The 12,534-nt window shown below is 37.7% G+C and overlaps 1 protein-coding gene across 1 annotated transcript; it reads left to right on the forward strand.

Annotated features, from left to right (window-relative positions):
• The first annotated feature begins 2,488 nt into the window (after nucleotides 1–2,488).
• Nucleotides 2,489–8,059, forward strand: mrps16 (mitochondrial ribosomal protein S16). The gene is made up of 4 exons (XM_015959049.3): nucleotides 2,489–2,809; nucleotides 2,913–2,943; nucleotides 4,516–4,782; nucleotides 7,648–8,059. Exons 2-4 carry the CDS (start codon nucleotides 2,931–2,933, stop codon nucleotides 7,779–7,781), a joined length of 414 nt encoding a protein of 137 aa, XP_015814535.1. The 5' UTR covers nucleotides 2,489–2,809; nucleotides 2,913–2,930; the 3' UTR covers nucleotides 7,782–8,059.
• Nucleotides 8,060–12,534: the final 4,475 nt, after the last annotated feature.

Genomic DNA, 12,534 nt, shown 5'->3' on the forward strand with positions numbered 1-12,534 from the left:
AGTGACCGGGCTGAAATGTTGTGGGGGCAGTAGCCTAAGTCGAGAGGCCCAGACTTCCCTCTCCCCAGCCACTTGGGCCAGCTCCTCCGGGGGAATCCCAAGGCGTTCCCTGGCCAGGTCCGGTAAGAAGTCCGCTCCGACAGCTTCTGGCGTTTTTAAAAAAGTATCCCAGGGGCACAGTCAGGGTCGGAAATGTTTAGTCTATTTAATTTCTGACTATATAAAACGATTTCTTCAGTTTTAAAGTGTGAAGTAAACTCTGACGAAGTAAAATCCAAGCCGATCCTCTTCATTTTGTTTACATTTGTTGCCTGCCAACATGGCGTCTACCCTCTGAGAGTCACGTGACGTCCGGAGCTCTATACAGCTGCAGGTGTTGTTTAACACATCATTGTATTATTTCATTTAGCACATAAATATTAGGAAGTTGGAACATGCTCCTTAATATTACTTTTATTTAAAGCTGCTTTTACCTAAATATTTGTATTTTTCTTTTATTTAACTCTTTTTTTCTTTGATTTTATTTATGATCATTTAAAAATATCATGACTTTTTTTCTGATTAAAATAAATTTTATATTTTGCTTTTGCTTGTAAGACAATTATGTTTTTTTTTTACTTTAGGATTTATTTTGTTTTCTTGATCCCTGAAAAACACTTTGTGATTCTCTTTCTGTGATGAGTGCTATATGAAAAAAATGGACTTATAACAGTCTTAGGTGAGACTATAATGGATGGATTCATCATATAAAAGCTAAAATTATGATGACAATAACTTAGATCAAAGGGAGAGAGAAAAATACTAAACAAATGTCAGAAACAGGTTTTAATGGCCTTTTTTCCAAAAATGGCTTCCCTTCATTAGGACAGAACAGATTTGTTTCACTTTTTATGCTTTAAGAATGTTTTTGAATAAACTTGGAACATGATGAAGTTATAGTTGTATCTGATCTATTTTTCGGTTGTTACCTGCTGATTTTTGAAACTGAAATAGCTTTTATTCTAAGGTTTTGTTTATGGAGAAGTGAAGTGAGTCACAAATTAAATAATGTGGATCCTTATTTTTCCTGTTTAATAATAAAGTCACACAGGGACATTTGAATATTTTCAGAAATACAAACAAGAGCTCATCTTTTTTGTGTCTTTGGTGACCCACTCTCTCAGAAAACCATGTGTTTGTTTCACACACTGAAAAACAAGCTTTACACAACAGGAGTGTGAAATCACCATGTTCCAAGACGAAGAGCGGTAGCAGGGCGATGCGGCTTCCAGTGGGCTAAAACATCTCCAGACTCGGACAACATCAGGCAAAGACAAGGCCACTGGATTTATGATTTGCCTCAGGAAAGCAGTATTTTCATCTCTGCTGCGGTCAGCAGAGGAAACTGATTCAAAAACCAATGTGTTGTTCATTTTGGACGCAGAACAAATGCAGAGTGTGAATCACAGACAAGACATGTTGTGTGCATGGCTGATAATATGGATGTAGCTGTATACACAGTGTGATGTATCTTCAAACATCGGAATTTTCAAAGATGGTATTGTTTTTGTGAAAAGTTATTGAAATTTGTAGAAATTTCCCTTTTCTATAATTTCCAGCATCAGTTCAACATCATCAGGTTTAGTGATAGTAGAAATGAATGTGATTGCTTTTTGTCTGATATATAAAAACAGTTTTTACTGAAATTTCCTTTCCAAAAGAACAGTTTTATTATGTTTATGTTTAGGTTGTTTATTAATTTAGCAGACGCTTTTATCCAAAGCGACTTACAATTTATAACCTATAGGGCATGTTGTGATTAGTGTTATTAGAGCTTAAAAGTTCCTTGATCTAGAAATTTTAAATAATTATCACTCGATACCACTCCATCCTTCTATGATTTAGAATTTGATTAATTTAATTTAACCGAAATAAGATAATCAGATAAAAAAGCAAAGTAACCCTATAGACAGCATTCAAAATAAATTAGAGAAAGAAATGTTAATAATAACGTGTTGACATGTAGGCCGGCATTGTTTAAAAACACAATTTGAAGTAATGTAGAAATAGAAAACAAACCTTAATGTGAAACAGAGACATAAAACCTGAGAACTATGTAAAAAGTCAGTCTAAGGGCAGTTAACCACATAGATGCACATTCATTTCTTTCTTTCTTTCTTTCTTTCTTTCTTTCTTTCTTTCTTTCTTTCTTTCTTTCTTTCTTTCTTTCTTTCTTTCTGTATTATTTTAACACTGTATTGTTCATTTACTGAAGCCAAACCTGACACTTTCTTAATGTAATTCATTATACTTTAACATCTGTCCGACTCCTAAAAGAGATTTTGCTTAAGTTTGTTAAGTCTCTCTCTCTCTCTCTCTCTCTCTCTCTCTCTCTCTCTCTCTCTCTCTCTCTCTCTCTCTCTCTCTCTCTCTCTCTCTCTCTCTCTCTCTCTCTCTCTCTCTCTCTCTCTCTCTCTCTCTCATCATATAAAATAAAAAGTAAAGTCAAATCAAATTTCAAACTAAACTGCTCTCTAAGTTGTAATTAGAACAATTTTATTTCAAGAACGATTAAAAATGTAACCTCTTCGATTTTAAGGCGCATTAGTAATCTCTTTCTGTTTACAGCGGTACATTTGCGCCGTCTAGTGGCAAGAAAATAAAGACGCTTCCTTACGTCACTTCCTGTTTAAACATGGCTGCGCCCTGGTAAATGTCACATCTGCTGAAATCACGCAGTTAAATTTCGGATTTTTTCTTACTGAACGGCCTGAAACGACAAGAGGCCGGATCTGAGACGTGGTATTTGTTTCATTTAACGTGTACAGAGGTATATTTAGCTCATTCAGCTAATTTAAAACCACGTATATTCGCTATTTGTCCTCGTTTTCAAATGTATTTATGCTAACGTGGGATTTATTTGATTGTTGCAGGATATTTGAGCAGAAACTATGGTGCATTTATGTGAGTATTTATTGTTTTTTTTTATAAATATAGGCATTGTGACACAACTGCACAATCCTGTGTTTCACCACATATTTAATAAAGCTTACACTTGAAGGCACCCAGCTTTATATAACACGTTTCACACACACACAGGCAATTACATGTGCTTTTCAGGTGCAAAAGAACATCAAAAACATAAAATAGATTTTTAATCTAATTTTATTATTATTTATTTATTTGGAACAAATAAAAAAAAAAGAAATGGAATAAAATAATACACCTATTATGTTTTCAAGACAAACAACATTATATGTTAAATGGCTCAGTTTGCACATATACTAACAAACTTATATGAAATAAAAACTTGATTTACAAAGAAAAGACAAAGTTTAGAGACATAAAAATAGTCCAGTTCAGACATTTATTCACGACTGACTGCATTTCTTTCATAAAAAGACCACCATTTACTTAAAACTAATACTTTGTTTATTTTTCCAGAGATCAGAATAGCTTCTCATTTTTTGCTGAAAGCCTGGTTTCAGTGTCTCATCATGTGTGCACAACTCGCCTTTATTTCCTCTAAGATTCGTGTTTAAATGCATTTAAAAGTGTTTTATTTTTGTGGTGATTTTTTTTTTGCAGCTTGTCTAGAAGTCAGATTAAGTAGCAAACGGTGGAGAGTTTGAGATTGAACTGGTCAGTTAGCTTTGCTCCTTACAGGATTACATCTGAAAACAGCTCAGCCTAGTCTGTAACTATGAATTTAGATTTAATTCATTATTATATTAGCTAAAACTACAAAAAGCTAAATGTGGACCCCGGACCAAAACTTCCGGACCCCCTCCTCTTGACAAATAAAATGTATTTTTATAAGAAATAATTTTTTTGCATTTCATGTTTTAAAAATTTACCAATAAAACATTTTCAAAAAATGTGCATAAATTACATTTAATGATTGCAGACTGCAAAGTAAGCTTAACATCAATAACTACCATCTCAGTGGCCTTAGAGTGTCTGCCCTAGGACTGGGAGATACCAAATACTTTATAAAAATGGGACCCAGTGATTCCCTGCTTGGCAATCAGCTTTAAGGGGTTGGATTGGGGGTTAAACCACCAAATAGTTCTGGAGCACGGCCGTGTCTGCAGCTCACCGCTTCCCATGGGGAAGGGCCAAATGGGAAGGACTATTCACCACACACCAGTGAGACTTTAACTTCTGACTCACTGCTTTGATCAATAATAATTTTTTATTGCATTTCTGTAAAGTTCTTTAGGAAGTGTTGAATACCAGTCAGTATGTATTCTCTTTAGATGAAAACACACATTTTCCCCTTGTTAATGTGCCAGTGTGTACATGATTCCAGTGTTTTCTGATATTGTGGTTTTTGATCCATTAAGCAGCAACTGTGCAGCAAAAGCTGTTTCTTTTTCCTGGCCTGTTGTGACATAATTTAAAGAAAGATACATTTAATTATAACAAATAAGATTAAAAAGCAGAGAAGAGACACAGGAGGTGTGTGTGTGTGTGTTGCAATTCTTTTTTTTTTTTTTTTTTGACGATGCTTATTGTTCCTATTGCCTTCCACAGCATCTCTCCTCCTGAAGACGTACCGCGGAGGTTTTGTTGTCATCCGGCTCGCTCTCGCGGGTCACAAACAAGCCAACAGACCTTTTTACCGCATCGTGGCTGCGTACAACAAAAGAGCGAGAGACGGCAAATACATCGAGCAGCTGGGGACGTATGACCCGCTCCCTAACATCTACAACGAGAAGCTCATCAGCTTCAACTTCGACCGGATCAAGTACTGGATCGGTTGTGGCGCTCACCCAACAAAACCAGTGGCCAAACTTCTGGGTGTGTGTTCACTTCATTCAGCTTGGATCAACATGACACTTTTATTGCCGTCCTTTTAAAATTATTCAGTCAGCCATAAAAACCCCCCGAAAAAGTTTAATCAAGGAGGGTTCGTCTACATCTCTTTTGAACTTCTATAACTTTTAAACGATATTCATGCAGAAACATTTTTCAAGTCATTGGTTATTTTAGGAGTTTATTTTAAATTTGCCTCAATAAATGAATATATTTAGGTAACATTGCTCATTTGCCGGAAGAAAGGGATCACAGATAAAAGCTGCCAAAATGAGTTTTCTCCGCAGGGTGGCTGGGCTATCCCTTAGAGATAGGGTGAGAAGCTTGGTCATCCGGGAGGGGCTCGGAGTAGATCTGCAGCTCCTCCACGTCGAGAGTAGCCAGTTGAGGTGACTCAAGCATCTGGTTAGGATGCCTGCTGGATGCCTCCCTGGTGAGGTTTTCCAAGCACGTCCAACTGGGAGGAAGCCTAAAGGTAGACCCAGGACACATTGGAGGGACTAAATCTCTCGGCTGGCCAGAGAATGCCTTGGGAGTCCCCTCAGAAGAGCTGGCTCACGTGACTGGGGAGAGGGAAGTCTGATCCTCTGATTAGGCTGCTGCCCCCATGACCTGACCCCAGATGAGTGGATGAAGATAGATTGATAGATTCACTTTGCCATGAATCACCTTGTTGCTCTTTGGTTCCAATAATTAAAGCAGCACTAAATAAGTTTTCCTGCTTCTCCATTCTACTGGTTAAAAGCAGAATTTCAACTGTTGTAAAAATAAAACCCTACCACAGCCTGCTGTAGATAACGCTAACAAAGTGCTAATGCTAACACAAGCCAACTGATGCTAAATAGGACACAAAGTAAAAAGATCCACACTGTTGGACAAAAAATATGATTAGAAGTCCAGCAGCAACAAAGCCAGGTCACCATCAGTCTGTGATTTAGTTGCCTCCTTCAGCTCCCTCAAACTAGTGTAGTTCATCGATGTTCACGCTGGGTTTTAGCTTTTTGTTTAACTTCCAAAGACATTAGTCTCTTACTTTTACTTCCAGGCTCCACCATGATGCCAACAACAAAATCTAAATTCTTGTTCTTGTGCTTTTTATTGACTCAGCGAACTGAGAAACCTAACTGCTAGCCTTTATATTAGCTACCAGAACAGTAAACAGCTATTGCCATAAAGAAGACCTCCCACTAGTGTTCCTATCCAAACTACAAAACTGTTCAGTACAGTTTCTGGTCAGCAGAGGGCTGTCCAATGTTAATTTAATCAAGAATCACTGAAACCGGTTTGAATGCAATAGCTTCAAGTGTTTAAAAACTCTTAAGTGTTATTATTACTGATGAAATAAAAAGCTGATACCTTATGCATCCTTTCCTAAAAAGAGTTAAAAATGAAATGATTTTTTTATGTGGTTACAACTAGGGATGCATCGGTATGCGGTAAAATACCGGACCGTTCGGTACGCCCTGCACGGGACAATCCGCCCTCCTGTCCCGCGGGACTTCAGTACTCCCATTGATTTTGCGCTGCTCTTTTATTTCATGCTTGGCACCATGCGTTTGCCGGTCCAGGTAGATGAAAGGCCCACCCCCAAGTTAATGTCCAATCACCATTGTGCATCCGCGTCCTCACTCACAAACTCTTACTACAGTAAGCGGCTGGCTGAGAACGAAGAGACACGAGGAAATGGCGAGCTGCAGTGGAGTTGAAAGGAAAGAGTTTGAAGAGGCACCAGGCTCTTTTAAATCTTTAAATTTGGTTTTCAACATTTATTGAAGACGCTCGACCGACGTTATTCTGTGCCCAGTCGCACACATTTTAGTCAGGTCGTCATCCCTGGTCTTTACGACAAAACGCGCAACGCCATCGAGAGTGATTTGGCTAAGGCAGAAAGCCTTGCACTGACAACTGATAGTTGGACTTCTCAGGCAACGCAGAGCTACATGACTGTGACGGCTCACTACATGCTGGACTGGGAGATGAAGCGCCGTGCTGTAGACTCGCCCCCTCTATGAAAGCCACACAAGTGCGCATTTAGCAGAAGAGATAAAAATGCAGTCACCGAGTGGAAGCTGGAGCGGCCAAACAAAACTATACCCGTCGCCACAGATAATGCTCCAAACATTGTTAATGGAGTTAATGAAACTGTTGAGCTGGGACCCCAGATTAGCTGTTTTGCTCACACTGTGAATCTCGCTGCAAAGAGGGTTGTGTCAATCAACGGTGTGTCCCGCCTCCTTGGGAAAGTGAGGAAAGTTGTCACCTTTTTTCACCACACCACCACAGCCAACCAAGCACTTGGTTCATTTATTCCATTCTGTGATGTTACAGCACAAGCTAACTCCTGTTTGTTAAAACGCAAAATGCACTTTTACTTTTGCATTGCTTACCTCATGTATCACGTATCATGGTTGGGAACCATTAGAATATTTTCAAGTGTCTTTGTTTACATTTTGTAATTTTTTTATATATTTTGTATTGCATACAAGTGATAATTGAAAGAGGGTATTAGTGTTCAATGCAGAGAATGTTAACTTATTTCATATACTGATGTTCTTACAATTGTGACATTCTGTTTTCGCTCTGAAGAAAAATAATATGCATGTTTTAGAATAAACGCTGTCTCCTTCTGCACAAACATGTACCGAACCGTCCCGTGGACCGTGGTCTAAGTACCGAGGTACGGACCGTACCGTGGGCTACCTGTACCGTTGCACCCCTAGTTACAACAAACCTTCAACTGTTTTTGTCATTAAATAATGTGCTAGTTCTAAATATCCTGAATAAATGTCCTCAAATAAATTAGATCAGTTTCTGAGGTTAAAAGAAAGAATATTTTCTTGTTCTCTGCAGGGTTGTCAGGATTTTTCCCGCTGCACCCCATGACGATAACAGAGGCAGAGCGTCGCAGAGCGAAAATGGAGAAAACCGAAGCTGCAAAACCTGAGGAATCTCCAGAGGAGGGACAGAAGGAGGTGGAAGTGTGACAACTAAAACTTAGGACTGACTAGTTAAAAAGAAAGCTTTGTGTTTATGACTGGGAATTCCATCAGAAGCAACCATTATTCTTTGTGTTCTTTGGGGTTAAGTTGCAGATCATTGCTGATTTTTTACCTCTTTTTTGAAAGACTTTCCAGTAACACAACTTTTTTTTTTGCAATTGACTCCTAACCTTAAAATCCACTCCTGTGTTTTTTCATTGGTTTTCTGTAAAGTCAATAGTGAACATCAGCATGATCAAACACAAATAAAGGAGTAAGACAAATGTCCGTTTGTTGATACGATTGTCCTCTAGGTTTTATAACGCTTTTAATAAGCTGAATAGAAAACTCCACCCTGGACTACGGGTTGGTGGTAACCTTTGTTCTTGGAAAGCCCGTTGGTTGGCAGGAGTCACACTTGAAATCATTATGTGGCAAATACGTAGTAATAAAATATGCCTACTTTTTCAATATTTACTGTCATGGAAAAAAAATAACATTCTCTTTTGGTCTGAATGTTTTTGGCATTGTGTGAATACGTGGACTTATCGTGACTCTGTCACATTCACAGCAACACTGCTTCATTTGAATTATTGGGAAATAATTCCTGAAAATTGCTCTAAAATTAAAATTTCAGCCATTGTATGTGATGAGATTATTCACTTGAATCCACATTTCACGTGTCAAACAGAAGCTCTCCCATTTGACTCTGTTGCCATGATTTACAGGTGAGTGAATCTGCACCCACCTCAAACCACCATCCTTCCACTGCCGTGCTTCACATTTTAATATGACATGTTTGGTTTTTAAAAGCAGCTTTGCAAATCATTAGATCTTGAAAGTATTTTCCTGACTTCTGCTGTCATCAAGTTGAATAAATGACATGCTGTTCGAAGTTCCTGAAACGGATGTTTGGGGATTTTTTTTGTTTCCATTAACTCTGAACATTCTGTCTTTGGGAGCAGACTTCCTCATAGGAAGGCTGGCTACTGACTCAGTGGTTTTCCAATCATTTGACTTTAAATTATTTGAAAATGAACTTTGACCCTTCTCAGATGGTCAGGAGTTACTAAACACCTATAAGCTGCTAAAACCTCTTAAAGGTGTGGTTGACTGAAAAACCATTTTAAATGTGTTTTCTGATTATATTCAGTCACTCTGATTTCTTCATGCAGCCTTAGCATGAAAATAGTCTCCTACACCTGTCTCCTGCATTATCTTCTGATAGGAAATAGACTGTGAAACTCTAGGATTAGAAAAGACTGACGGATCTACATCTCACTGTTTCCTAACATTTATGGACTCACTCACATCGGGGAAGGCTGTTGTTGGTTTAACATCCAGGAAACATTGTCGTATATGTTTGTAAATGTTTCTTTTTACCTAGCAAGATAAAACAGAAACATTTTCTGTGTTTTAAAAAAGAACCAACAATGCAGTTAGAAAATTCAACACAGTAAGAACATACCAAAGATTGTTCCACATCTTTAACCTCCACACAAAGCTTTCTAAGAGAAGTTTGTAATTTAGTATGAGCATTCATAAATTTATATTTACCTCTGTTTTAAAAAAAATATGTTTTCAATATAAAAAACTGCTTTTTGTTTTGGCCTCTTGGAAAACACACGTTTGTCTTGTGTCATCATGAGGAGGGAGATTTTAGGCTTTATTCTCAGACCAAAGTTCATAAAAATATAAACTAACTTTTGGACTCCATAAATAAAAATGTCTCTTTTTAGACAAAGGGACAATTTTATTTACCTAATATTAATTTGTCTATTTTGTTGTAACTGAAAATATGAACGTCGTAATGATTGTTCCCAGGAAATGCTGATGTTTATGATGTCACGTTTCAATAATGATTTTCTAAGAAGCAAACAGAGGTGTGGAGGACTTTCTTAATATTTGACTTTGTAACAGTTCATTTGTTCTCATCACTATTGAAACTGACTGGCAAACAGGTATTGTATTAATTCTATTAAAATATTAATCTTTGTTTCAGCTCCACATTTTTTAGCCAAGAGTCACTTTTTCTGTTCAGCCCATACCATACCACACCGATGCCAAAATGAAACCTAAATGTGTTTCTTTATGAAAATAATAAATAAATGAATGAATAAAAACATTATTTTTTTGTTTGTTCTGAGAAAAGAGAACAGGTAAGAAAATATTGTTTCCATCCATCCTTTTTCATTACTCGCATGCAAGGTCGCGAGGGATGAGATAATTTGTAATAAATTATTCCAATTAACACAACGAACAAATGATCAACTGTAGATCTGAACCAGGTCATCATGACAGATCCAGAGCAGTAAGTCTGTGTCAATCAGCAGGTTTGACATTGAACAGATCAGGCTCCTTGAAAATTGGATACAATTTTTAAAATCTGAATATTAAGAAGTATTCAAAAAATAACTTTAAATCTGTGAGATTTAGTAAGTAAATTAGTAAGTACATTTTATTTATATAGCACTTATCACAGACATAGAATAACAAAGTGCTTCACATAGATCAAAACAAAATAAAACAAAGTTATTAAATCATAATGATCTCAAAACAGAAATAGATTTACTGACTGTTAAATGCTAAATATTTTTTTCATAGTGATCGTTAAATACGCTGCTCGGCCAAAGAAAAGTCAGTACTTGGATTTAACAAAGCGAACGGGTAGGAGCCTCCTATTGGATAATTACTGCATGGGCAGTTATCTTTCAGCTGGCTACAAGTTATTTAACCAACTGGTGCAATGAGTTGCTTCTCATTTTTTAAACAACCATGTGGAAAGCAATATCTGGTGGTATTGGAAAAGATGTTAGTCTGAGAAGGGTCAGACCATTGGCATCAAGCAGAGAAAACATCTAAGGAGATTTCAGAAATGACTAAAATTGAGTTCAGAACTGTCCAGTGCATTATTAAGAACTGGTCTGAGTCCAGATGGACCCTGTTCCAGAGTGATGGTGCATCAGGGTAAGAAGAGAGGCAGATGAAGTGATGCACCCATCATGCCTAGAGCATACAAGCCTGTGGGGGCAGTGCTATGATCTGGGGTTGCTGCAGTTGGTCAGATCTAGGTTCAGCAACAGGATGTGCCCTAAGCACATTGTGCCCAGGGGCCCCTGCAATGATAATCCAGCCCTGCCTCCATCAGTGCAAGATTTTGGAGAAACATTAATGCAACACTGGATGGAGATAAACCCTGTGTATTTACCTTCTCTCCACAGATCCCTCTGATACAGTACTAAGTGGCATAAGACTGCCTCAAGGTCATGCATTCGCTTCTAAAACTGCATTCTTTCCAGCTCAAGAGAAGATTGAAGATAAAGGATATTAGGTATTTTTATTAAATGTTCATTTTCCTTTTGATAACTCAAAGAACTCTATTTTTAATAAAGCTAATCAAACAAAGTGTTAGTCAATAATAAGATGATGACCGATCTGTGAAACGACAATGTTATGATTAATATGCTTTAATAAGTAATATGACTTAATCTAGCTGCACTAGACATTCTGACTATGCGTAATGTAAACACATGACACATTGTTTACTCATCCAATCAGAACCTTCCTTTCGGAAGCATGGCATAGTCTCTGTGGTGTTTATAAATCTGACAACTTTGATTAGACCAGAAATCAAAATATCCAGATTAATAAAACCAGTTCCCACGCCATCTTAAGTTCAGTTCTCAAGATCTCACTGGAGTTCTCAACAGTTCTCTGAGTTCGCTGCACTTCACCGCATGCTAAGCGAAGTATCGGACTGGCCATCCAGACTTCCTTTTTAAGCAAAGAACCAACAAACTGGATAAAATCTGTTGCATTTTACCAACCAAGCAACGGTTCCTTTCAGAATAAAAGCTGAACTCACTGACCCAAGTGGGTCCATCCGACGCTGTGAACCAACTATCGCTTTTTACCTGGAGACAATCCAAAGACTAGTCTGTCGTACTGCTGACACTGTTTCACTGGCTCCTGTACCAAAAGGGGGGTCCAAGGACCTGGCATTCGGTATCTGTACGGAGGTCTCATCCTGAAGGGTATGTGTAGAGCGACAAAATGGCATCTCATGTGTTTATGAAACTCCGATCAAACTCTGATCATAGCTAAAAGCAAAACATCACAACATCATTCAGACTTGCTTCTCCGGATACGAGAGTTCTGATTATAACATCACTCACACATACACCATCTATCTCACGTCTCATTACACCAGACCCATTCATCACTTAGAGTTAGAGTTAGTCTTGTTTAAAATTGTTTAAATTGTTAGAAATAAATCTTCTTAAACGTTTTAAAGGACTCTCTCTTCTGCTGTCTCTCACTTAATACAAGCGTTCCATAATCCCTGCAATAAAAAGGTCCAACCTTCTGGTTAAAATAATCCAACGGTCCGTGAGATTAATTTCACATTTACCATGGAATCTTACGTCTCACGGGTCCTTAAGATGTAAATTAACTCTTTTACGAGAAGCTTATCGAAACAATGCCACAGCGAATGTGTGCTGTAATCAAATCTAAAGGTGGTCCAACAAAATGTTAGTGTGAACTTTTCTTTTGGCCGGCCAGTGTTTGTTCCTTCACAACACTTATTATTTTCTAAACTGGGACAGTCAGTGAGAATCATATCGTAAAGTGACAAAAGACACATAAAAGTGTGTACAATCCCTGGTCTGTTTCCAAATTACAAAGAAATATCCTAAACTTGTTTAAAAATTTTAAAAAGTGAACATTCCCTCGTTTTGAGGAATATTCACAAGAACAT

The sequence above is a fragment of the Nothobranchius furzeri genome, chromosome 3, assembly GCF_043380555.1.
Source record: "Nothobranchius furzeri strain GRZ-AD chromosome 3, NfurGRZ-RIMD1, whole genome shotgun sequence".
Classification (NCBI taxonomy): Eukaryota; Metazoa; Chordata; class Actinopteri; order Cyprinodontiformes; family Nothobranchiidae; genus Nothobranchius; species Nothobranchius furzeri.